General features: G+C 37.9%; 3 protein-coding genes across 3 annotated transcripts in view; all 3 read right to left on the bottom strand.

Annotated features, from left to right (window-relative positions):
• LOC148083202 (synaptic vesicle glycoprotein 2A-like) overlaps positions 1-4,210 on the bottom strand; it is a 29,395-nt gene extending 25,185 nt beyond the window's left edge. The window contains exon 1 of the mRNA XM_087786338.1: positions 4,120-4,210. The gene's annotated coding sequence lies outside the window, so the exon portion shown is untranslated. The remainder of the gene's footprint in view (positions 1-4,119) is intronic.
• Positions 4,211-5,134: 924 nt separating this feature from the next.
• Positions 5,135-11,853, bottom strand: sf3b4 (splicing factor 3b, subunit 4). The gene is made up of 6 exons (XM_087786337.1): positions 11,793-11,853; positions 11,050-11,178; positions 9,500-10,042; positions 9,264-9,422; positions 5,499-5,657; positions 5,135-5,419 (listed from the first exon to the last, which is right to left on the bottom strand). The coding sequence occupies exons 1-6, from the start codon at positions 11,824-11,826 to the stop codon at positions 5,280-5,282; spliced, it is 1,164 nt and encodes a 387-aa protein (XP_087642463.1). The 5' UTR covers positions 11,827-11,853; the 3' UTR covers positions 5,135-5,279.
• A 673-nt stretch (positions 11,854-12,526) lies between these two features.
• lix1l (limb and CNS expressed 1 like) lies at positions 12,527-25,521 on the bottom strand. The gene is made up of 6 exons (XM_087786336.1): positions 24,672-25,521; positions 20,599-20,762; positions 20,394-20,534; positions 18,381-18,476; positions 18,222-18,299; positions 12,527-16,199 (listed from the first exon to the last, which is right to left on the bottom strand). Exons 1-6 carry the CDS (start codon positions 25,009-25,011, stop codon positions 15,945-15,947), a joined length of 1,074 nt encoding a protein of 357 aa, XP_087642462.1. The 5' UTR covers positions 25,012-25,521; the 3' UTR covers positions 12,527-15,944.
• Between the last annotated feature and the right edge of the window lie 1,858 nt (positions 25,522-27,379).

Here is a 27,379-nt window from a genome sequence, read left to right as displayed (position 1 = left end):
TCGCTTTGAATCAGTGTCTCCAGGATTCACTGGACATCAGAGATGAGAGTCTCTGGAATCATCCTTTTGAAAAACCCTTGAAAGATCATCTCCAGAGTCAAAACACAGCGTTAACCATGTTAGATGTTATGGATTATATAAATGAAAAAAACTGTGTGAAGAAGCTCGTACTCTGATATGATGATTTAAATCATTAAAAACAGACTGAAGCGATCGACTAACTCTCGAGAACTGGAAAGATTTATTATGAGAATCTCTCTTTCTTTCTAGAGTTGAAAATTGTTTGATTTTGGTTGAAAATTGTTTGATAATAGTGGAAAATAGTTTGACTATAGTTGAAATTGTTTGATTATAGTTGACATTTTTTTGATAAATGTTAAAATAGTTTGATTATAGTTGAAAATTGTTTGATTATAGTTGAAAATTGTTTGATTTTGGTTGAAAATTGTTTGATTTTAGTGGAAAATAGTTTGATTAAAGTTGAAAATTGTTTGATTTTAGTGGAAAATTGTTTGATTATAGTTAAAAATTGTTTGATTATAGTTGAAAATTGTTTGATTATAGTTGAAAATTGTTTGATTTTGGTTGAAAATTGTTTGATTTTAGTGGAAAATAGTTTGATTAAAGTTGAAAATTGTTTGATTTTAGTGGAAAATAGTTTGATTATAGTTGAAAATAGTTTGATTATAGTTGGAATTGTTTGATTATAGTGGAAAATTGTTTGATTTTGGTTGAAAATTGTTTGATTTTAGTGGAAAATAGTTTGATTAAAGTTGAAAATTGTTTGATTTTAGTGGAAAATAGTTTGATTATAGTTAAAAATTGTTTAATTGTAGTTAAAAATTGTTTGATTATAGTTGAAAATTGTTTAATTATAGTTGAAAATTGTTTGATTATAGTTGAAAATTGATTGGTTTTAGTTGGAAATTTTTTAATTACAGTTGAAAATTGATTGGTTTTAGTTGGAAATTGTTTGATTATAGTTGAAAATTGTTGGATTTAAGTTGAAAATTGTTTGGTTATAGTTTTAAATGCTTTGGTTTTAGTTGGAAATTGTTTGATAACCATTGAAAATACTTTGTATATATACTAAAATACTAAGAAATCAATTTTTAGAATAAACTGTTTTGGTTAATGTTCTCCTCGTGAGGTTGCAGATGATTTCACTTCAGCTGGAGGACAGGGTTCCTGACACACTGGAGCAGAAGTGAATGAACATCAAGCGAGGACTCGTCACACTCTGATGCTTCCTCGTCCTCGTCTGCGTCTCAATCATGACTGAAGCTCGCGACAACATATCAAAGTATCTGCTCATGGAAAGGTCGACGTGTATTTCAATTACACACTGAACGACCAACACTCCATCATCCGGGACTCGGAGGACCGCGGAGGAGACGACAAACGATCGATGAAATGATGAAATGATGAAATGATGAAGTGATGAAGTGATCAAAAGAGAGGATGAAAATGTATTTTAACAAAAGGAAGAGTAAGTATGATATATTGTTTTAAAGGATGAAGTAACTATTCTAATGATCATCTAGAGAACAAGTCACTTCAACTGATGAGTGTTAAACACCTGATGCTCAGAGAAAGATACAAGAAAATCAATACAATTGATCAGAAGAAGAAAGAGGCTATACATATGTAATTGTTGCCTTTGTGTGTGTGTGTGTGTGTGTGTGTGTGTGTGTGTGTGTGTGTGTGTGTGTGTGTGTGTGTGTGTGTGTGTGTGTGTGTGTGGGGTGAGGTGATACAACAGATCACGCCCTTCATTAAATGCAGTCTTTTAGTGTCAAACGATGCTTTAGAGCATTTTGTTGTTGTTTTCAAGACCATTAGTCGATCAATGATATAATATTATCCAGGGATTGATTTACAACCACGACTAGTCTAGAGAAAATTAAGAAAATAATGTGTTCTGAATTATTTATCATCTCATTTAGAACTGGTACATTTTCAGCTATAATCTTATTTTTAATTATAATCAAATAATTTTCAAGTACAAACAAACATTTTTTAACTATAATCAATCAATTTTCAACTATAATCAAACAATTTTCAACTATAATCTAGTAATTTTGAATTATAGTCAAACAATTTTCAACTGTAATCAAACAATTTTCAACTATAATCAAACAATTTTCAACTATAATCAAACAATTTTGAATTATAATCAAACAATTTTCAACTGTTATCAAACAATTTTCAACTATAATCTAGCAATTTTGAATTATAGTCAAACAATTTTCAACTATAATCAAACAATTTTCAACTATAATCAAACAATTATCAACTAAAATCAAACAATTTTCAACTATAATCAAACAATTTCCAACTATAATCAAACTATTTTCAACTGTAATCAAACAATTTTCAACTATAATCTAGCAATTTTGAATTATAGTCAAACAATTTTCAACTATAATCAAACAATTTTCATCTATAATCAAACAATTATCAACTAAAATCAAACAATTATCAACTAAAATCAAACAATTTTCAACTATAATCAAACAATTTCCAACTATAATCAAACTATTTTCAACTGTAATCAAACAATTTTCAACTATAATCTAGCAATTTTGAATTATAGTCAAACAATTTTCAACTATAATCAAACAATTTTCATCTATAATCAAACAATTATCAACTAAAATCAAACAATTTTCAACTATAATCAAACAATTTTCAACTATAATCAAACAATTTTCAACTAAAATCAAACAATTTTCAACTATAATCAAACAATTTTCAACTATAATCAAACAATTTTCAACTATAATCCAACAATTTTCAACTAAAATCAAACAATTTTCAACTATAATCAAACAATTTTAAACTATAATCAAACAATTTTCAACTATAATCAAACAATTTTCAACTATAATCAAACAATTATCAACTATAATCAAACAATTTTCAACTATAATCAAACAATTTTCAACTATAATCAAACAATTTTCAACTAAAATCAAACAATTTTCAACTATAATCAAACAATTTTCAACTATAATCAAACAATTTTCAACTATAATCCAACAATTTTCAACTATAATCAAACAATTTTCAACTATAATCAAACAATTTTCAACTAAAATCAAACAATTTTCAACTATAATCAAACAATTTTGAATTATAATCAAACAATTTTCAACTATAATCAAACAATTTTCAACTATAATCAAACAATTTTGAATTATAATCAAACAATTTTCAACTATAATCAAACAATTTTCATTCAGCGTTTCTTTTAACGATAATCATTATTAATAATATGTTTGCATTTCCCTTTCCGTACCATGCTAAGCTAACTAGCTAAAGCTAGCATGTTAGCACCGCTTTGCTAAAAATGTCTTTAAACATCTTGAAAACATTGTTTACCAAACTCAAGTGAACATATATCGTTTGTTAGATGTTTAAGCAACAAAATATTGCAGGAAACAGACGCAAGGATTTAACGTTTGTAGAAATAAATGGACCGTTTTTATTAACGGATCTGAAAAACTGCTGCGTTCATCGTCATAAAACTGTCTCGAACTAAACTAACCTCGTGTTTATTTCCATTAGTTGTCAAGAGACTCAGCATCTATCGGTTGCCATGGCAGCGACACACACCATCATTCAGAGGAGGAGAAGAAAAAAAAAGAAAAGAGAGAAGGAGGCCTGCTCATAAATATCAACCTCCGAGGATCCATCTTTCTTACCTTTAAAAAACCCACTATAATCCAGCGACCAGCAGACTGACCTCAGGTCAGTCACACACACGGATCAGTAAATATATCATATTAAATATTAACGTTTTCAAAACATTACAAAACCTAATTGGTGTCGATTCAACGCTTCCGGTCCAGTGACACTAACGTCATGCTAACAGGCTAATAACTCTCACGGATCACGACCAGAACCAGAACCACGTCCTCCATCCATCCCCTGGTTCCAGTCACGACCCGGTTCCGCTGATCCGGGATCCGATCCGGGCCCCCATCTCCCTCCCCGGACCTTTATTCTAACGTCTCCGTGGAGCTCGCGGTTCACGCCCATCGCAAAAACGCGATCAAAACCCAAACGTTTTATTTCTTTTCTTTCTTTTTAAATAAAATGTCGGCGTTCGCTCACCTGAGCTGCTGCGACGCTCGTCAGCCGCAGATGAAGATGAAGAAGAGGAGGAGGAGGAGGAGGAGGAGGAGGAGGCTGTGAACGAGTGATGATGATGATGCTGAGGAGGAGAGAAGCCCACGCCAGCAGCGACGAGCAGGGGGACCCTCCCCCCACGACCATCACACCCACGCCTGCATTTTACGCGTAAAAAAATGTATAAATAAAAATAAATAAATCCAAAGATTCTTGAGCGTGTGTCTTAAAGCGCATGCGCACAAAACCCCCCACTTTTAAATCAAACGTCTCGATTTTTTTTTTATTTTAATATTTTTTTTCTTCAATGGCGCACGTGCATGACGCGAATTTGCGTGTGCGTGCGACCATGCACGTGCCGGCGCACCTGATCCCTGTTTCCATGACAACCACTTGTCATTTTTTCTTGAATGCGGGTCCTCGATGAAACGTGAGGAATTCTTGTGACGTCACTAAAGTGCGGCGTCGCGTCATCATGCAGAATAGGACGAATATTTACGATATTGTGTATGCATTTAATCTTTAATTATATATATTTTTTATTTCAAAACACATTGTTAAATTATCTCTTTTCATAAAATGTTTTTTATATATTTATTAGCCACAATTTCTAAATGGATTAATAAAGTAGCATCTATTAAATTCAATGCTTTCTGTACATTTCTCTTTATTTCTCTTTGTTCTTGATCTTATTTTATTTGGATTATTTTATGAAAAATTGCTGTATTTGCTGTGGATAATTTAGAAAAAAAAACAATTTCATAATTCAGGATCAATAAAGTTCTACCTGACCTAACATTTTTAATTCATTTTTTTTAATACATTTGTTTCTAACCTATTGTAAATCTACAGTAATCTGCAATCTACTCTATTATATCAACTAGATAAGCCTCCATTACTCGGTTCGGTTCATCAACAATATCTGGTATAAAATACTTTTTTTTTAAATGTATAAAAATGATCCAACTTTTAAAATAGTTTAAAAAAAATAAAAAAAATACACATTTATTAAAACCTTTATTGAGGAAGTATCTCCACTTGTAAAGTAACAAAAAAATACAAAGCCGTCGTTAAAATAACGTCACAAAATCGATGTTTAAAAAACAAAAATAAGGAGGAAAACAATAGCTTTGAGATCAGGGTCATCAGGGCATCGGTGGTCTGGGCGGCATCACGGGGGCTCTCTGGAACCCGAACGGGGGAGGAGGACGAGGGAGACCTGTGGCGTATCCTGGCGGGGGCATGGGAGGGGGCGGGCCTCTCATTCCAGGGGGGACGGGATGACCTGAGACACAAGGGGGTCACATTAAGAACTTGATCGTAAAATGATTTATTTTTTTTATCCCACTCAAAGTACGACTTACCCATGGGGGGTCCGTACGGGGCTCGGGGCGGCATGCCCATGGGTGGGGGGGGCATGCCGGGAGGGTGCGGCGTCCTCGCTTGACTGGATCCTGGTGGTGCGGGGGGAGGCGGGACCATGCCGGGGGGAGCTGGGGGCGGCATGGGCATCTGGGGCATACCTGTGGTTCGACAGAGAAACAAGACCCATGAGACCCGACGAACACGCGGTAATTAACAAGTTCTTGTCACCGGAGGCGACGGAGCGTCGCTTTCATCCGGTTTCTCTTTCATTCGCGCTCGGATCAAGCGAGTGTCTCGGATGAAACCAGCAAACTAATGTTCTACTAGAGATCGTTTTCATTAAGACCGTCATGGTCGACGAGTGTCGACAGCAACACCTGCTCTACGAGGAAACCCTGCAAGTGCACGACAATTAAACTCCTTGTATTCGTTACGTGGACCGAGTTGGGATTTTGAGGAAGAAAAAAAAAGCACAGAACAATCACTTCTTTAAAGTAGAAAACACATATAATACCAAAAAAAAAAATCAGTGTGTATTGAAAAAGATCTGGTGATATGATACAGATGCAAAGACACATTATATTGCGATACTAGGAGTGTAAGAAATCACTGATATAACGACCAATTGCGATATTGGTTTCAATTATTTTAAATATATATCTTTGAAATAAAATGTTATTTTAATTCAAGGTTATTTTATGGTTTATATTTCAATAGTGTGTGTATAAAAGACGATTATTCAATGTTTTATTTTGAAATTTACACTAACAAACTATCCACAGCCTTTATTCATTTGTGTGCTGCAATTAAACCTCCAGCCACTAGTTGGCAGCATTTGTCATTTCCTCCGTGTCAAAGTAAGACCAAAACCAGTGAAATGGCAGCAATGACTGAAAAAGATACATCAGAGTCCAGCAGCTTTTAAAGCCGACGTTTGGACTCATTTTGTCTTTAAAACAAAGTTTAAAGTTAAATTAAACACTGACAGATACTGGATATTACATGCAGGTTGTTTGTTAATGTACTTCATTGTTAATATAAGTTTACATTTGTTGATCATATTTCGAGAAGCACTTTCCTACAAACACCGTCACATTTTATTAAAGAAAATTATTCAATTGCAGTAGAACGCTTACATTCTTACTCAATTCATCTATATTTGTACAATACAAGAAATACAAGCAAAATCAAGCCAATATTTCCATGTTAATTATTAACGATTAATTAAAAAAACCACCATATTAAAGATGTTTTTTTATAAGCTCTATACAGAAACCATGAAAAACAAGTATCAAAATGCTTCTGGTATCAATTACTGAAATTTTGGAACTTAATTCCAAAAAACGGTTTCTTGTAGTTATTAAGTTATTCTATGAAAAACTATAGCATAGTAACATCACAACTTTTTAATAATAAGATCAGTATAGAATAGGTTTTTTGCCATATATCCCAACCCCATCCATACCATAATAATCAAATGATTTGGACCTTCTGATCAACCGTCACTACATCAGCACCGAACATTTATGAATCCAAGAACAGCAGCTGGGGTCGGTAATACACGAGGGAACCGGACGAGTGGGTCGACAGCTGCACCAGGTGGTCCGAGCTCATGTGTGTCGACCACACACCGAGATGTAGTGATGTAGTGTTGTTGTGTTGTGTTGTAGTGTTGTACTGTTCCACTGTGTCGCACACCAGTTGTTACAGAAGAGCCTCAACGTAAGAGCACAAGTATGAACATGTTTCATGTTCATTTTGATACAAGGACATCGGGGTTTTGGAAGTCGTTAAAAAAGAAAGTCAACACCAAACAATCAAAATAGGCGACTGATTGTGACTTTGGCCACAAAGTGATTTAACATATTAAAATGACTAAACGATACAATACAAAAATGTTTTTTTCCCAAAGTAAATATCATGAATTCCAAACGATAATCTGCTACTTTTTCCACACACTTTAAACTTTTAAACAATTATCTGATCAATCTATGGATTTTTACAGATTAATGGCCTGCAGGGGGCGCTCTAGCAGGAAGAGAATAGAAGTAAAAGATAAAACACAGCTTTTGCCTTAAAGGTCAGAAATACAAATAGAAGCGGTGGATCAATTTGTCACTTTGAACTTTGTACACAATTGCAACAGCTGGTGAGATGTTGGAAACGGCAGCGTAAAGTAGAGCTGTATGATAAATTCTATTTGCGATATAATCGCAATTTTAAAAAAATACTATTTTTAATTTAATTCAATGTCAATTTTACTTCTGGCCAATCGCGTGGTCACGTGACTTACGAGCGGCGCCGAGCAGAACGAGCCAGAGAGACGTTTACATCCTGACAATCACAACATTCAAATTATATGAATGACTATGATTTGAGTGACAGGAGATGCACTTAAAGATGACAAAGTAACAAGAGGAACTGTGCAAAAAATGTGATGGAAGAAAAAGGCTGAATGAGTGTTTGTACTTTTGTCAACTCTGCACTGTAGGTTGCCTGATTTATTACGGTTTGTAGTTCTGCAGGATATTGGAAATAAGTGCGATATTCGATACTGGTGTCTTGAATTGTGATATCGATATTAATGGGAAATTTTTTTCTTCACATAAAAATGTAGCCGTGTACACGGACATACACGCACAGGCGCAAGTACAGTAGTGTAGGTCCGGGTGGTTAAGAGAAGGAAAACGATGAGATATTTCCCTTTAGTTTATTTCCGCGCTTCAGTGTCGACACGATCGTAGAAAAATATCTCTTATAACGCTCAGTCTCGCGGGACTTGCATCGTTTTCCCGCCAAACTGAGCGACATCAGAGAGGAGCCGCCGGCGCGTCGTGATATCACCAAATCAATAATGAATCCTACTCCTCGTACACGCACACATAACACTTTATAAATGACGCTAACAACTTAGCTCGTTAGCATACGGTGAAGACGGACAGGTTTGTTCGGAAGTTCACGATCTTATAAGAAAACAACTGAGACGAGATGAAAAGTTCTTACAATATGTTGCTTTAACGAAGGAGGTTGAAAGAGACGAGTGACTGGATCACAAGTGTTTGACTAGATCACAAGTTAGTATTACTTCCGTGGATATACTGAGCTAAGTCAGCGCGTTGGCAAGATGTGTCGCCATAGCAACCGAGCCTAACAAGCTGCGCCGCACAGTTCACAGACAGACGGAGACGTAAACAACAACGAGACATAGAAGTACAAGTTGAAAACTTTACAGAACATGACACTGATTGGTCGAAGTGTGAATTTAAGAAATGCTTGACTTATACTTTAAAAAATTATAAATTATTTAATGTTTTAAATATGCATATCGCACGTGCCAATATCGCAATATCGATATTTTTTCCGATATATCTTGCGGCCCTAATTGACTGATAATTATAAATATTTACACAACAATTTTGGCAGGCGTTTTTAAAGTATTTACATTGAATGTGAAGTTTTATATTATGATTGTTTACAACCGTAATTGAAGTGACTTGATAAACCTGCATTTATTTCAACCTGTGCTTAATTTTTTTGGCTTCATCACTTTATCTTAACATTAACAAAGAAATACATTTTATTGTGATATGAAAAGGCAGCGAAATGCATGAAAAGGACAATGAAAAAATAATCTGATATTTAATCGCAAAATTGCAATTTAATGCCCCCTGGGTTCAATCTTACACTTCTACAGGTTCTAGGCTGAATGTTACTGATGACGTCTGGTAAAACCAGCCACACGTTAAAAGAGTGTTTTCTCTTACCTGGATGCATGCTCGCAGGAGGGAAAGGGGGCGGTCCTGGTGGATGTCCACCCCCTTGTGGACCGCCCACCATGGCATTGGGAGGCATGCCCATGGCCATTGATGGCGGCATCGAACCAGGAGGTGGAACTGGAGGGAAAGCGCCAGGAGGAGGCATTCCTGCAGCACAGTTACATCCTTCAGTTACACTCGGTTTGATTTCAATCGTTTTATAACACACAACAAAGGGGTCTTACCAGGCATGCCCATGCCGCCTCCGAGTGCCGTCAGAACTGGTGGGGGGGCGGTCATTGGAGGCGGGGCATCGGCGAACAGCTGATGAGGTCTGTCCGCCTGTGAGAGCGGGTTCTGGGCCGCGAGGAGACGCTCGGCAGCGGAGCCGTGGCGTTCACCTTTGGAATCCTTCTTGAAGGCGTACGACACCGTGATGGGTCTGTTGCAGAGGTACTGGCCGTTCATGGCCTCGATGGCGGCGTCCGAAGCGTCGAAACTGGCAAAATTGATAAACGCATAGCCCTTGGAGTTGCCCGTGTCGGGGTCTCGCATGATCTTGGGGGTCTGGAGGATGACGCCGAAGGCACTGAAGGTGTCATAGAGCAGTTTCTCGTCGATCTCCGGGTCCAGATTACCGATGAAGATGTTTGCGCCCACGTCCAGGTTTTTATTGTGCGCCGAGGCCTTGTTAACTCGAATAGGTTTACCATAGAGCTTTATCATATTCATAATTTTGATGGCGTAGTCGGCATCTTCTTCGCTCAGGAACTCCACAAACCCATAGCCTGAAAACAGAGAGAGCAAGAAAACACTAAGACAGAAGATTCATTTTTGTTAACGTACCAAAGTAAGATAAAGTGTCCAGAGAAAATTAACATTTGATCACTTTCAAGAATTCATAGAAAATAATCAACAATTGCAGCACATTTACACCTCATCCAAGTACGAATCTCAGTGACACATCTGCTCTTTACATGTTTTATTATTCCTCCATTTGTAACTTTTCACTTATCAATGGGTTTTAACTCCATAATTTGTATTCTACTGCACTATTTTAATGTCTCACAATATCTGTCTTGCTTTTAGTAACATGAATGATTGTTTTGCTTAATGTAATGTGGTGTTTTTTAAATGAATTGTGTTTGTTTTAATTCTTATGGAAAACATGTTGTAATCACTGAAGTGATAAATGAATATCACATTTCTAAATAATTGTGTCATGATGGTGACAGTGTATTCAAACCGGAGCAAGTTGAAACTAAAACATAAATTACAAAGTAAATACTTGATCCAAACCTACTGTACAAGTGATGTCTAATAAAAGGCTCTACTACGCAGTTACTGTGAGCAAAATGATCATGAGTGTTATTATCACAGTGTTGTTGCAAAGTGATCAAAATGTACAGACTCCTTTGATTGTCTCTGTGTTGTCTTGACCTTTTAGCATATTTGTGCTGCATATAGAGTATTGTGTTGATTTTCTAAGCGACCCTGGTCTAAAAAAGCTTTATAAATATAAATTACCTACTTACTTAAATCATTAAACATTGTTTTACTCAACAAAAAAAACACGTTCTCAAATAAAATGAAACACTTCAAGTCATCCCTGCTTAAAAATAAATGAGGTTTTCCCAATAAAGAACATTAAATAAACTAATGTAAACAGAACACAAATAACCGACCATTTTTACCAATGCTGCAACACAATTGCTTATAAGACTAAAACAATATTTTTGCCATTTAATAAATCACCAAGTTAATGCTGGCACTTTATTTATATATTTTGGAGCACCTTGATGTTGGCCGGTCACCCTGTCTTTGGGCATGTGTGTGTTGACCACAGGTCCCGCCTGCAGAAACAGCTCCCACAGCAGTGGTTCTGACACCTTCTCGTCCAGTCCGCCCACGTACACCGTGGCATCTGGAACGAGTGACAATTTTTATTAACACTGGCATAGAAAAAATCAACACTTATAACTTAACACATATATACAAAACTTGAATTTTCCATAATAATATTCACACAACAGTTCACATGCTTTGCTTTTTAGGTTCAAGTTAAAACTCTACACAGCAATATCATTCACAACATGGATCTAAAGTTAGCTAAAGTCATTTAGTTAGTTTAAGTTAGTTAAAGAACATCATTTAAAACCTGATTATTAACTTGTTCATGATGTTTGTTTACATAGTTATTAAACCGACGTACATGACCACGGCTTTACTTACAAGTTAAGCCAAAATGATAATGGAATTAAGAGATTTACGTTAAAAATACGACAAACCTTTGCGAATTAGTTTAAGACATTCGGTCAAATAAATATTCAGTCAATGAATGAGCGGACGGTGAAGCTACGTTAAGCTAAGCTAACGATGCTAACGATGCAAAGTCCCATGTGATCCGGTTTTAATCCGTACAATGAGTCAAAAAGGCGGGTTCGTGAGTTCAAAACAAACGGTGGTTGCATCCTGATAGTAGAGTCTAAACGCTGAGATAATTCTCAAGTAAAAATATGTTATAATAGTTGAATTTACCTTGATTTCTTTCTGAAATTGGTCCCGCTGCCATGTTGAATGAACAACGGACAGGAAGCGAGTTACACCGGGGCTACGCCACTTCCTGTCACTGATACCGGAAGTCCAAACAACGTTCAAAGTCAAAGAAAAAAAGGGCAAATTATTTTTCTATATTATAATAAAACGTGTATAAATGTTGTTTTTTTTTATCAATCAACAATCAGCTTTCGTGTAAATCGTAAAAATAAAGTTGTTCACGGCAACTTCCAAGAGACGATTACGTGAAAACAATAAATAATAATAAAAATAACAGAAAATAATACGAATAATAAAAGTTGATATCATTAAAATACGGAATTTGCTTTACTGTATAATAATCTTTGGTTTAAAATGTTATCATGTACATAAACTTCTTTCTATCTTTTTAATTCAACATGGGTAATGTTCATAAAGGTAAATTAATCAATTTAAATATTCAAAAAAAAAATATATATATATATATATATATATATATATATATATAATAATTTAAAATATATTTAAAAAAAACAATATTCTGAATTGGTTCAACACAAACCTTTTTACCACATTTACTGCAATGCTCAAAAGAAAAATATATTTTAGTTTTAGTAACTAGTGAAACAAGTCCTTAACTAGAGAAGATATATAATATTAGTCAAATCCTGTGATCAATAATCTATTATGTGATCAACGCGCATCATAAAAGACGCCTGACAAAGAACAACAGACACTAAAACAGATATCAACCATTTTATTATGTCATAAAAATCTACAAAATGTATAAACAAGAATATAAAAGTTTTCAACAAGGAAGAAACTACAATACAAGTGAAAAAAACATATCAAAACACTGTATAAAATAATCCACACGTCATGCATTGAATAGAAACAAAAACACAGAGATTATTTGATTGAATTAAAAAAACAACAAAATGATTAAACGTACAAACGAAGATTGCATTATACTGCGCCTGGCTTTCGACCGATGGCAAACATATCAACAAAAACAAGATGGCGCTCAATTTGAGCAGCTCAACAGACGGAACATTACAAAACGCTTTCACACAGTTCTTGAGCAAAGTACCAAAATCTACAGATTATAAATGTGACAGTTACCCTTCATAGGTCGTGTAACAGTCGTTTGTAGAAGCATCACAAGTATTAAAGTTGGGAGTATGTTGTCGGCATGTGTGCGATCATAAATTAATCGAAGGTATTTGGCATCGAAGAGCGACTCGGCTCCAATAAATCCTTTGTGTTCGCAGCCCCTTCAAACAGCAGGTAATGATTCTCAGATGTTGACAATCCGACGGAACCACAGGACTAACAGAAAACCACATTTCCTTTCCACGGAGCAATTATTTGACTCTCAATTCCATTACACGAGTGTCTGAAGCACCCGCTCGTTGCCGAGCTGGAATTCAATCAGGGAGAGAGGAAATGAAAACGGGGCTGTCGTCGGGAAGAAAGCTTCATCTCAGGACATTATTTAGCCGTTTTAGGAGGATTTAGGATCATTGTTTTTACAGCCTCTGATGATGACTTGGAATATGACCGACCTTGAGTGCTGGTCAACAACACTACCTCACACTTGGAGTATCTGCTCGTCTGGTCTTTTGTGTTTCCCTCAAACCACAAATGACCTTCTTCTAAATAAACCACATTAGAAGTACATGTGTTTTATTTTAACGCCATTGCTAAATGTTGCACGTATTCTAGGTCCTTTTGCTGATGCACTGTACATTCTAATGGCGTCACTTTGACAGAACAAAAAAGAAAAAAGATGGTCCAACCTTCAAAAAACGTATCAAAGTAACAGATAAGTCAAGTACCAAAGTATCTACTACGTCGGCAAATAAGGCAGTTTTCACAATGAATGTTGACGATAATCTTGTGCCGGACGGTTGGCTTATTTCGGACGTGAACATTTTTCCAAAATAGCCACATTGTTTTTACAACCACCTATGAGCAAGATAATATTGGACAGGGTGAAATGTTACTTGGCAGTGGTCAACGGCGGCGTAGTATTACTCTGCGAGGCACCGCAATGTTACTCTCAGAGGCTCTGTAGTATTACTCCCCAAGGCTTCGTAGCATTACTCCACGAGGCTTCGTAGTATTACTCCAGACTTCGTAGCATTACCCCGCAAGCCTACGTAGCATTGCTTCGCAGACTTCTGGCATACTTCGCGGGCTTCGTAGTATTATTCCGCGAGGCTCCGTAGCATTACTCTGCAAGGCTTCGCAGCATTGCTCCGCGGACTTTGTAGTATTACTCTGCGAGGCTATGTAGTGTTACACTGCGAGGTCTGGTAGTATTACTCCTTGAGGCTTCGTAGCATTACTACGTGAGGCTCCGTAGTATTGCTCCCCGAGGCTTCGTAGCATTTCTCCGCGGACTTTCTAGTATTACTCCGCGAGGCTGTGTAGTATTACTCCCCGAGGCTGTGTAGTATTACTCTGCGAGGCTGTGTAGTATTACTGCGCGAGGCTAGGTAGTATTACTCTGCGAGGCTGTGTAGTATTACTGCGCGAGGCTGTGTAGTATTTCTCCGCGAGGCTGTGTAGTATTTCTGCGCGAGGCTCTGTAATTTTACTCCCCGAGCCTCCGTAGTATTACTCCCCAAGGATCCGTGGTAATACTCCGAAAATATCTTGCTCCGAAAAAAAAAAGGTACTTTGATTTTGACTGATCGGCGAGGAACATAAAATGACTCGCTGGGTCTGATTTGGCCCCCGGGCAGTTTGACACATTAAATCGACATGTTCAGACATTAAATCGTCAAGACAGGTCCACTGGAATCTTAGATTTCAAAGGGCGACAAGGCGACTCTAGAAGAATATACCAGCAATAGTTCTTGAACAAATGTTGAATATTACAAACCATTACCAACAGCCTGGTCCCAAGATATGCTGGTGTTATTGAGAACCTTATTGTGACCTTTAAGAGCCGATTCATGGCGTCACAAGTTACTGCTCGACATTAAACATTACAAATATATACCGGTATATGAAACACTAACATTTTGAAGAGAGTAAATAGAAAAAAGGCTGCGACGACATCAACTGGTTTGACGTCCACATTCAAAACAATTGGATGGTTCACATTTACAAATGTCAAATACATTCACCAGCGGAAGGTAGACTTTGTATCCGCAGGTCGGGATGTAAACATTAGTGATGCAACGCGTTTACAAATATTTGAGGCACAAAGCGGTGAGAGCTGCTGAGGGAAGTGGCTAATCCACCGACCTGAGAGCGAAGGCACGAACACGACTGCAGAGACGAGGATGTCTGATCACGCATTCCGCAAGTTAATAATGATCCAGACGGATATTGATCTTAGACTCGGAACCAATAGTTCAATGAAATCTAACACAGGAAATGACGAGACTGTATCTTGAAACCTATGCTTGAAACGAGGGGTTTAACGTCTTTACTGGTTCCATTGAAACCTTTGATTATCTTAAACAATTTTGAAACGTTGAAGTCTTCCTCTCCAAGACTCAGTAAGTCTCTCATCATGACCATGTTTTCAACTCATTACTTTATAAAGTTACTCCGAAATCTGGGCGAACGAGAGGTTACGAGAGTCCATGATGACGTAATAATGGCTTCACTCCTCCTCCAGCCAGCTGTGATCAGGCCCCGCTTTGTTTATATAACGAGGACCCTTGGAGGCGGAGAATTCCGGGATTTATGACGCGCGGTGACAAACCTGGGCATGGTTATGGTCAACAAGATTTCATCTCCAGAAACGTGTGTTCAGTGGGCGGGGCTTAAGATCATTTTTCTACATCACTTGAGTTTCACAACTTGTGTTTCTGAGAACTTCAACTGCTGCAGTGCATTATGGGACTTGGAGAGCTAGAAAAGTATGACAAATAAGGGATGAGTTCTCATCATAGATCCAACTTTCATGAACGTCAAAACAATCCAAACTATTGATCATTGAATCTGAATAAACCAGTTGAATACGTTTGTATAAAGGTTTTGTGCTTGTTGTTGTTGTCGTGTCTTCATATGGCTCTAATACTCGACGCGTCCACAAGTTTCACGATGGTTTAAAGTCGTCGCCCCAAGCTTCGGTCCCGTGAATACAAACCTCCGGACAAGAGTGACGTCGGCTCCCGAGGGTCTCCGGGGTCTCTAGTGCGAGGGCAGCGTACTGCAGGCGTTGGCGGAATTCAACTGACCCACGGCGAGCATCATGATGTCCTTCTTCTCCTTGTAAAATCTCAGTTCCCTCCCCGCCAGCCTGGCGTCCTCCAGCTCGCGCTCCGTGGACGCCAGCTCCTGACCGATGGTGCCGGCGACGCTCTGCTCCCGGTTCACCCAGTCGGCCGCCATCTGAGTGCGCATGTCGTCATCCAGGGCCCGGTGGGAGTAGTGGGCCAGCACCTCCTGCAGGGGAGACGAGGGGATTACTAGGGCGGTATGGAATTCTGACAGAAAAACAAGGGCGATTAAATCGTGTTTTTATTTACAGTTGTTGTGGGTGAGATGGATGGAGATAAAACTTGAGGGAAGTCAAACGGTGCTAAAATCTCAAGGTCGCTTGTTGAACAACATTGATATTAAACAGGAAGTCTGATTGTGAAGACGTGCTTTTAATCCAGAAGGCTTGATTCACCTTCACCAAATATCCCGGATGAAGGAAGATAAAAGGAATATCAATCAATCTCTGCGTTTGTTCACCTTTATTCCGACCAGTTTTGCTCCAATTAGGAATCTATCAATACGTTTATAAACATATGCAATGGTGTCTTTTAACTCAACTTGTTGACATCCATCATCCTGGTTCTTTATCTTATCTTAAACACTGGCATCTTTATGTGTAACCATAGCAACATGAACTTAAATTTGCTTGGAATTCGGTGGGGTCATGGAAAATGACTTGTCGAGGCCAGGTTTCACGAGACTTCAATAGCCAGACAAGTATAGTTCAAAAAATAAATACAAAAATGTGTCAAAAAGGTACAGTTTGGACTTAAATCGTTACACAATCTCAGATTTAAGATGAAATATTCAAGTTGACAAACAAACAGAACATATTGATGGCTTGATTAATTTAAAGATAAATTGAATTTCAAACCCATTCTAAGTTTCTACAACTCCATTCTAATCAATAAGAATATTATATAATATATATATATATATATATATATATATACACTGTATATATATATAATATATAATATATAATATATATATAATGTAATGGAGAAGAAAATAAGTTGTTAGCTAACAGCAACACAGAAATACTTTATTGAAAAAGTAAATACTGAAGTAAGTCAGTTAGTAATCATTTGTAAAGAGCCTTTCTATAACAATTAGGATCATATGAAAATATCAATACACTTAAATGTCGAGATGTTTTTTTCCCTTCACGAAACTGTATCGATATTAAATTAAGTTTTTTGGGGCTTTTAAGCAGTCATTATGACCTACGCAGCTAAAGTAACAATGAAATCCTGCAAGATATCGGCGATGACTAAGGACGAGAGGATACAGTTGACTCCAGCAAATTTCAAAGCTGATGTTATTTAGTTAAAAAAAAAAAAAATTGTCAAGAGTCATGCAACACCAGAGCTAAGCGGAATAATACTACAGAGCCTCACAGAGTATATGTTTTGACATATTTTGTTTTTAAAAAGTGAAATTTGTCAAGAGTCATCAACACCAGAGCCAAGTACTTTGAAAGAAATACACATTTTTGGATGTTTTAATGGGTGTCTTTGTGAATATAATTTTTGTTGGGTTTGTTTTCCATGAAAATAATTTTTCTTTTTGGTTAGTATATTTCTAGTTGTTTCGATGTTTTATTAAATATATATTGAATGTCTTTCATTAAACTTCCAGTCTCTGGACGGCAGCAGCCATTACGTCCTCCGTAGCAAAAGAAACAATGGAATACTGATATGACTGAGGACGAGAGGATACAGTCGACTCCAGCAGCTATTAAAGCTGATGTTTGGACATATTTTGGTTTGAAAACAAATTAAAGCAGTTACGACTTTGTCAAGAGTCATGTGGTCTGTAAATACTACAACACCAGAGTCAAGTACTCGACAACACTACAAATATATACGTGTTACTACATTATCACTATATATGGTATCATTGTGCTTGTATCGTGATAGAGATCGTATCAACAGATTCTTAACAATACACACACCTAGTAATAATGATGTTATGCTTAAGTAACATGATATTTCAATGGTTTAATTTTTCCAGACTTGTTTCAAGTCATAATTCAAGACGAACTCGACGTCCAACGATGATCTAACAGACCACGAGAACCTCCTTGACTCTGTCCCAGCAACGCTTTGATAGTTTCCAGACTCCCATCCATCACCCTGGCACCAGATCCACCATGAATCGTGTTAAGATCGACAGAACTTTTAACCGAATCTTCTGAAGTACCTGGCGGGAGCATTGTCTTTCCCTCATGGCCTTCAGACTTCCGTTCCAGTGAAGCAGCTGGAAAACTGTCATCAGCTCCTGCAGCGAGAAACGAGAAGATGATTCAATCATTGGAACATGTTGTTGTTCTAAGACGAAGACTCGGATCGTTTCAAGCACCTGAAACTCAAGCATGGATTTTCCCTTGTTGGACTCCAGCATGAAGCGGAACGCTCCGATCCCCGTGTTGGGATTGTCGGCCTCTTCTCTGTTGCCCTGTGAACGACGACAACACACACACATGTGAAACACACTCCAAACCACAAAAAAAATCCTTCCCAGACACACAACTTTAGAGCCTTATCAGGATAATAACGGAATGTTTCTCCCGACGATCGAGGAATGCTGGGACTGACACCAACGACATCCATTCTGACTCACAAGTGGGAGTTTGTTTAAACTTCTGAGAGAACATTTCACAGCAGGACGAGGCGAAGAAGGAGGGAAATCAATTCACGCTGGTTATAAGTCGTGCATGACCTGGATCTGATGTGAAGACAAGAGTTTCTGCTGCAAAGAAATGCTTTCAACTAAGAAATGAATAAACTTCTGATGATATTTGATGATAATCAGGAGGATACAAGTTTTAATACTTGTGGATTTTATGAAATTTAAAAGTGTATTTTTTAGTGTAAAAACTGTAAATATAACTGTGAAATACAGCACTGAACAGATTTTTTGTGTTTATTTTGTACATATTGATTGACTTTTCTAAACTTATTTTATGTATTTTATTTTCTAAATTATTGTTTATCATAGAGTCACTGAGTTTCATGACTAGTAGAACATCACTGTCGATCATCATGTTCAACTAACAAATAATTCTGATTCTAAATTAAAGATGTTATTATTCTTTAAGATGCTACTTTGTTACACACTTTGAACCCTGTAGTTTATACAATGCTTTTGCTAATGTATAGATTAAACATCATAACTCTATCAGGTAACTGGATTTTCTATCGGAGAATTAAGTTAGAGGTATTTTATCTGTAATGGAGAGACTCAGAGACGTCAAGAACTGACTTCATGCAAGAACGATGACAGCGTTCAGAGAAAATAGAAGCAGATCAACAACAACAAGACTCTTCAGGGAGGCTCGTTATTTTCAAACAGTTAAGTCATTGTTCAGAAGAAATAAATTACTATATTGTTCGTACTACAAGTAAAACTGGATTAAAACGTATGTTAGGCATGGTGCAGCTTCCTAGTAGTCACAAATAGTACTACTCCTGAATAAGGAGCCTCAGGGAGTTTTACTACAAGTACAAGTATACAAGTAATACTATGGAGTCTCGCAGAGTAAGAGTATGAATAATACTATGGAGCCTTACAGAGCAATAGTACGAGTAATACTTCAAAGCCTTACAGAGCAATACTAGGGTTCTTCGCGGAGTAATACTACAGGGCCTCATGTAGTAATACTGAGGAGCATTGCGGAGAAATACTAAGGACCATTGCGGAGTAATACTATAGAGCATCAAGGAGTAAGACTACGGAGCATCACAGAGAAATACTATAGAGCATTGTGAAGTAATATTACGGAGCATCGCAGAATAATACTACAGAGCATAGCGGAGTATTACTACGGAGCATCGCGGAGTAATACTATGGAGCATCGCAGAGTAATACTATAGAGCATCAAGGAGTAATACTACGGAGCCTCACAGAGTAATACTATGGAGCCTCACAGAGTAATACTACATAGCCTCACAGAGTAATACTACATAGCCTCACAGAGTACTACTACAGAGCCTCACAGAGTAATACTACAGAGCATAGCAGAGTAACACTATAGAGCATGGAGGAGTAATACTACAGGGAATCGCAGAGTAATACTTGGAACATCGCAGAGTAATACTATGGAGCATAGCGGAATAATACTACAGAGCATCGTGGAGTAATACTACGGATCCTCACAGAGTAATACTACGGAGCCTCACAGAGTAATACTAGGAGCCTTATAGAGTAATACTACAGAGCATAGTGGAGTAATACTATAAAGCATCGAGGAGGTAGAAGTAGGCTTGGTCCTGTGCTGGTACTCACACTTGATATCTTGATGACTTCTAATAAAGTTCAAATAAGAGTCATTAAGAAAGTCGTAGATCCTGGAGAAAAGATGCAGAAACTCACGTTGAACGAGGCCAACGCTTCACTGACGCTCTTCTCTATGAACGCGTCCGTGATCCGACGCGAGGGATGTTCGTTGAAAACCGAGTTCATCAGAGCTATTTTGGCTGCACTGCGTCTGGCCTCGGCCTTGGTGGGACAGAACTGAGGACGAGAGGAGACCGGTCAGTCTCGGGTATGAAGCGGTCAAGAGGCCACGTTCACTCACCTGGAAGCTCCCGAAGCAGCTTCCTCCCGGGAGGCTGACATAGCAGACGTACGGCGCACTGTTGGACGGGACCATCTCGTAGACCACCAGAGCTCCGTTGCGCAGGTCGGCTCCTCGGGTCAACTTCATCTGCCAGAACTCCTGCAGAGCTTCCACCACGTTGACTGGAGACACAATAAATCGTCATTACCATGAATTACTACTGTTAAATACATTTATGGAGCAGTTTTATATTCACGATTTAGAAGATTTAGAATTAGTTTGGATTTTCTGAAGGTCGTAGGGGCCGCCATCACAATGTTGAGTATGTGGGCCTCTTGGGGGTCAGGTTCCAAAACACAGTGGTACATTTTTAGACCAGGATCCTGGTTGACAGATGGTGTCAGAAGTGGGATATTAACATGGAAGTCCATGTACAAAAAATGCAATTTTATCTTGTGAGAATGTTGACCTGCTAACTTGTCGTGGTTAGTGAAGTACAAGAAAAACTAAAAGTCACCAGTTCATGAATTCGAATATTTAAGATTAGAATCAGGAATCTTGAGGTGTGAGAAAATATTGATACGCTGAAATAGTTTAGGTTGGGTTTTTTTCACAATACCATCAATACTATCAATATTCAACGTCACTGTATCGATATCTTTGGCTTTCAAATCATATTATATTATGGTTTGAATTTCAATAAATTGTGTTTGAAATCAAATAAATGAAGGAAGTAAAACTGTGCCCTTGGACTTTGATTATTAATTTCTATCAGTGAATTTTTACAGCATCAAAAAACATCAATTTCATGCACATAAATAAATTCAGTTTCATATTCAATGTGTAAAAAGATTTCTGTTTAAGTAATTCAATTTAAAAAAGGGATCTATTCAAAATTCCATGTAAGAAAAAAATTCAATTAAAATTAATTCAATGTTTAAAAATAATATTTCAGGAATTCACATTCAAAGTCCAATGGTACAGATTTACTTTCATAATAAATCAACTGTTTTTTTAATAAACAATTGAATTATTGTATGTTCATTTTTGTGTTGCAATTAAACTTCCGGCCGGTAGATGGCAGCAGACATTACGTCCTCTGCAGCTTAAAGAATCATGAAATCTCGCAAGATCCCGTCGATGACTGAGGACAAGAGGATACAGCGACTCCAGCAGCTTTTAAAGCTTATGTTTGGACATATTTTGGTTTGAAAACAAAAGAAAGCAGTTACGACTTCGTCAAGAGTCATGTGGTCTGTAAATACTACAACACCAGAGTCAAGTACTGGACAATACTACACATATATACTTGTTACTACAGTATCACTATATATCATAATACATCGTACTACACCGTATCGTTGTCCTTGTATCGTGATACATATGTTATCGGCTCAAGGAAGAATTAAATCCTTTGAGGACATGGCGATGACTGAGGACGAGAGGATACAGTCGACTCCAGCAACTTTTTAAGCTGATGTTTGGACATTTTTTTTTGGAAAAAAAAATGAAAGCAGTTACGACTTCGTCAAGAGGCATGTGGTCTGTAAATTCTGCAACACCAGAGTCAAGTACTCAACAATACTACATATATATCCTCATTACTACAGTACCACGATATAGTGTATCATTGACCCTGTATCCTGATACGTATCATAATGCCAAATTCTTGAATTGTACACACTTAACAAGTATTTTCAGAAATACACCAACAGTTGATACAAAACGAGAAGTACATTTCTACCAACATTATGGACAACAGAAAAAAAAAAAAGGTAAAAACTTTCCAGAGCCGCTTCTGAAGGACCCACTTCTAAACTCTTTACACCACACAGCTCACATTGTTTGATTGGAACATAAGCAGCTGGTTTCTTTTGCTCACAAACAATGTGAGGCGACGGATAATTACCCGGAGCTGCTGTAAACAGATTGTGAGCGGATTTATACTGTAAATCCCAGCGTGTGGATGTAAAAACTCAAGTGAATCTCACTGTAAAAAAAAAAATAATCAGAGATTCGTGGATCACACGACACAAAGTGATACTTCAGCCTCAGATCTAGGTCAACATTCTAGAAATATATGCCTGAACCGATGACTTATTAGATTTCTTGAACCTTTCCTTGTGACATTCCAGGCAAGAATGTTGAGGAAGAATTCTGAAAACCACTTTGGTTACGCTTAGAAATACGTGACTGATCTAATGAAATTGAGTTTTTGGCAAACTCTGAGAAGTCCTGGTCGTAGACTAGACATGAAGGAAAAAAATGGTTAAATCCATTATTAACAACACATTATTGTACACAGACTTCTGGGCTTTACTTGGATTCCTGCTTATGATTCCACGTCTGCCCGGTGAAGTCATTTCCTTCGTCCTAATAATAATCTTCTTCCCCAGTGAAGTGACCTTGTCTACCTAACGTCCTCGTGTCCGGTTCCAATGCGAAGACATTTCCCGTACGACTGTAAATCCCAAACAAATGGAGAGCATACTGGGGAGGTGGGCGGGTCGGGTCTGGAATGACTAGTGTCTGTCTTTGAAACAAATAAATTAAACACAGACAAGACATGAAGATTTCTTTGTTCCCCCGAAAACATCTTTCTTCCGTTTAGATCGCGTCACCACAACCGGTTGTTATTGAAATATACCTGTCTTTGTGTGATTTAAATCTAGAACTTGTTATTAAACAACCAAAGACAATTTTGAGGATATTTAAATAACGAAAACTGCTTCAAAAACTACTTTATAATGGTAAATTGACTGTAGTAGGCCATTTTTTTTGTAGCCGTTTTACTGCCGTGTTACAAAAAAAGGCTTTAATTCATTATACATTTTGAAAATGTTTCCACGTACCATCTTTCTCTATTAATATCTCTTGTTCTATGTCGTACCTAAGTAAGTGTACCACACAAATAGGTGTGTAAACAACGCAAAAAGTACAAGATTACATGAAATAGTTGACTTTAATTTAACTGCGAATCTTAATGGAGGCGCTAAGTAGCCTTAAATGGGTTCAGTAATAGGAAGAGGCTTATTGAAGGAGCACAGAGGGACAATCTTTTGGAAATAAATCCTATTAGCATCAGGGACGTGCACTTCTGTTATCTGCTGGAATTACTGCACTTTTCTTGATGAAAATTCTATCACACGAAACATTACTTGTAGAGAAAATGAAGACTGAGTATAGATAATAAATTCAGTGTAACTATTCAAAGCATAATAATTGTACAGTAATACAACAGTAATTAATTAAATAAGAATTAACAAACAAGGACTTTGAAATACACTTGAAATAATTTGACTTGATTACTTGTTGCATTAGTCTTGAGGTTAGTAAAGCTCAACTAATGTCAAACTCAAACCCTCCTGACTGACATGTAGTAAATGTTCTTCAAGATACAGTAAGTTCCTCATCATGACCATGTTTTACACTTATTACTTTATTAAGTTGCTCTGAAATCTGGGCGAACGAGAGGTTACGAGAGCCCATTTTGACGTAACAATGGCGTCACTCCTCCTCCAGGCAGCTGTAATCAAGCCCTGCTTTGTTTTTACAACGAGTCCCTTGGAGGTGGAGACTCCCGGTATTGACGACGCGCGGTGACAAACCTCCATGTTTGAGCGGGTGTGGTTATGGTCAACAAGATTGAATCCCCAGAAAAACAAAGTGTTTTCAGTGGGCGGGGCTTAAGATCATTTACTAACGTCAATATTTCAAGAGAGTTTTGTACAAACACACACTAATGACACAATAGAGTCACAACAACACACACTTAAATCTACACTTTAGTTGAATGTTAAGCTCTATAAGCACACAATAGAAGCATCTGTCCGTTTAATTTGACTTGTCATGCTTTATTGTGTTCATTATGTTTGACTTGTTTAACAATTCAATTCATTAGAATAAACGTGTACATTTAACCCCAAGAGATTTAAAAGTTAATCCCTATTATGAATTGAAGGATTTATTGTTCACTTATCTACTTAAAAAGTAAGTCAAACAATAGAGTTTTTAATCGTACTTTAACAAAGATAAGTGAAGTAGATCCTCTAACTAAAGCCCCTCATGGAAGTTATTGTAACCGTTCCTACCTCTTCCATAGCCCTGTGTGTGTTTGGCGAAGCTCCGGACCACCGCCTCCACCGCCTCCTTCAGCACCGCCGGGTTCCCGGGGTTGGCCCCGGGCCCCAGGCCGGCGCCGAGCCCGCCGTACAGGCTGTGGAGCTGCAGCGGCGGCGGCGGCGGAGGAGGCCCGCAGGAGGCGGCGAGCGAGGCCGGGGACGGGAGCAGCAGCGGTGGCGGCGGCGCGACCGGAACCGTGACTCCGGGCCGCAGAGAGCGGAGGGTCCCGGTGCCGCCGGAGCCGAAGAAGCCGATGCCAGGCTGCAGCCGCGGAGGGCGGATACTGTCCGGGAGAAGGTTCGACTCCATTGTCCAGACGGTGCCTCGGGTCTCACCGAGGGCGGGAGCGACTGGTTCTGAACAATAGTTCGGGTTTTTAAATTTAAAAATGTTGTTTAAAAGCAGCAGCGATGGAGGCTCCGCTCGGGTCCACTCGGTTCTGCTCGCATCTCTGCCTGGATTAGACTGCAGGGCTGTCACTCAGATGCTGCGTTCACGGACACCTCGGAACATCCTGCTTCGGTTAAAAAAGACCCTCGACGACCAAATATTTCCTCCCTGGCGTGTGTCTTGACCTACTTACGGTTCTTGAGACTTAAGATGAAGAAACACGAGCTTTGACTTTGAAACACGTTTGAAAAAGTTGTTTAAAAGTCACATTGGTATCACTGACGATAGTATTACTGCATTAAACTTCAAACCAATGGATGATACATGTAGTAATAATGATCAAATACTTGTATATTATTGTCACCAAGTTGTGTCATTTTACATAGTAATGTTTTTTTTTATTTTCATGTAAAGCTACTACTAACTCTAATGAATTTCTGAAAAAAAAAAAAAAAAAATACAGTTATTATTATTTTAGTCTAAGTGAAACCTTTACAGCTGCCTTTATGTGGAGGGTCAAAGATCATGTAGGAAGAAACTAATTTATTTAGAACTTATGCATTACTAGACTCTTGATATGAGTATATCTGTATTTGTGGTTCTAGGACTTTAAAAACCTCAATTTCTGTGAGTATTTACTGCCCTTAAACAGATATAAGTGAATACAAAAAACAAGTAGAAAAAAATTCCCCTTCTATCAGATTAAAAATAAATATATAGAATACAATAAAACATGTTTTGAGCATATTTATCTTGTAAAAAAAACTAAGAAAACAACCTTTATATATGGATTTAAAAAGATGTCGACTAAACAAAGAGATAAACTATTCTGTTTAAATGATGTAAAAAGGACGACTAAAGAAGAAATTGAATATCCCATCTTTGAGCCGCTGCAGCTAGCTTGATGCTATAAACACTGCAGCTAGCTTGATGCTATAAACACTGCAGCTAGCTTGATTCTATGAACACTGCAGCTAGCTTGATGCTATGAACACTGCAGCTAGCTTGATGCTATAAACACTGCAGCTAGCTTGATGCTATAAACACTGCAGCTAGCTTGATTCTATGAACACTGCAGCTAGCTTGATGCTATAAACACTGCAGCTAGCTTGATGCTATAAACACTGCAACAAGCTTGATGCTATAAACACTGCAGCTAGCTTGATGCTATAAACACTGCAGCTAGCTTGATTCTATGAACACTGCAGCTAGCTTGATGCTATGAACACTGCAGCTAGCTTGATGCTATAAACACTGCAGCTAGCTTGATGCTATAAACACTGCAGCTAGCTTGATTCTATGAACACTGCAGCTAGCTTGATGCTATGAACACTGAAGCTAGCTTGATGCTATAAACACTGCAGCTAGCTTGATGCTATAAACACTGCAGCTAGCTTGATGCTAAAAACACTGCAGCTAGCTTGATGCTATGAACACTGCAGCTAGCTTGATGCTATAAATACTGAAGCCAGCTTGATGCTATAAACACTGCAGCTAGCTTGATGCTATAAACACTGCAGCTAGCTTGATGCTATAAACACTGCAGCTAGCTTGATGCTATAAATACTGAAGCCAGCTTGATGCTATAAACACTGAAGCCAGCTTGTATGCTATGAACACTGCAGCTAGCTTGATGCTATGAACACTGAAGCTAGCTTGATGCTATAAACACTGCAGCTAGCTTGATGCTATAAACACTGCAGCTAGCTTGATGCTATAAACACTGCAGCTAGCTTGATGCTATAAATACTGAAGCCAGCTTGATGCTATAAACGCTGCAGCTAGCTTGATGCTATAAACACTGCAGCTAGCTTGATTCTATGAACACTGCAGCTAGCTTGATGCTATGAACACTGAAGCTAGCTTGATGCTATAAACACTGCAGCTAGCTTGATGCTATAAACACTGCAGCTAGCTTGATGCTAAAAAACACTGCAGCTAACTTGATGCTATAAACACTGCAGCTAGCTTGATGCTATAAATACTGAAGCCAGCTTGATGCTATAAACACTGCAGCTAGCTTGATGCTATAAACACTGCAGCTAGCTTGATGCTATAAACACTTCAGCTAGCTTGATGCTATAAATACTGAAGCCAGCTTGATGCTATAAACACTGAAGCCAGCTTGATTCTATGAACACTGCAGCTAGCTTGATGCTATGAACACTGAAGCTAGCTTGATGCTATAAACACTGCAGCCAGCTTGATGCTATAAACACTGAAGCCAGCTTGATGCTATAAACACTGCAGCTAGCTTGATGCTATAAACACTGCAGCTAGCTTGATG

Source organism: Callionymus lyra, chromosome 3 (genome assembly GCF_982586985.1).
Source record: "Callionymus lyra chromosome 3, fCalLyr1.hap1.1, whole genome shotgun sequence".
Classification (NCBI taxonomy): domain Eukaryota; kingdom Metazoa; phylum Chordata; class Actinopteri; order Syngnathiformes; family Callionymidae; genus Callionymus; species Callionymus lyra.
Note: the sequence above shows the minus strand (reverse complement) of the source record. Positions and strands in the feature narration are given on the sequence as shown.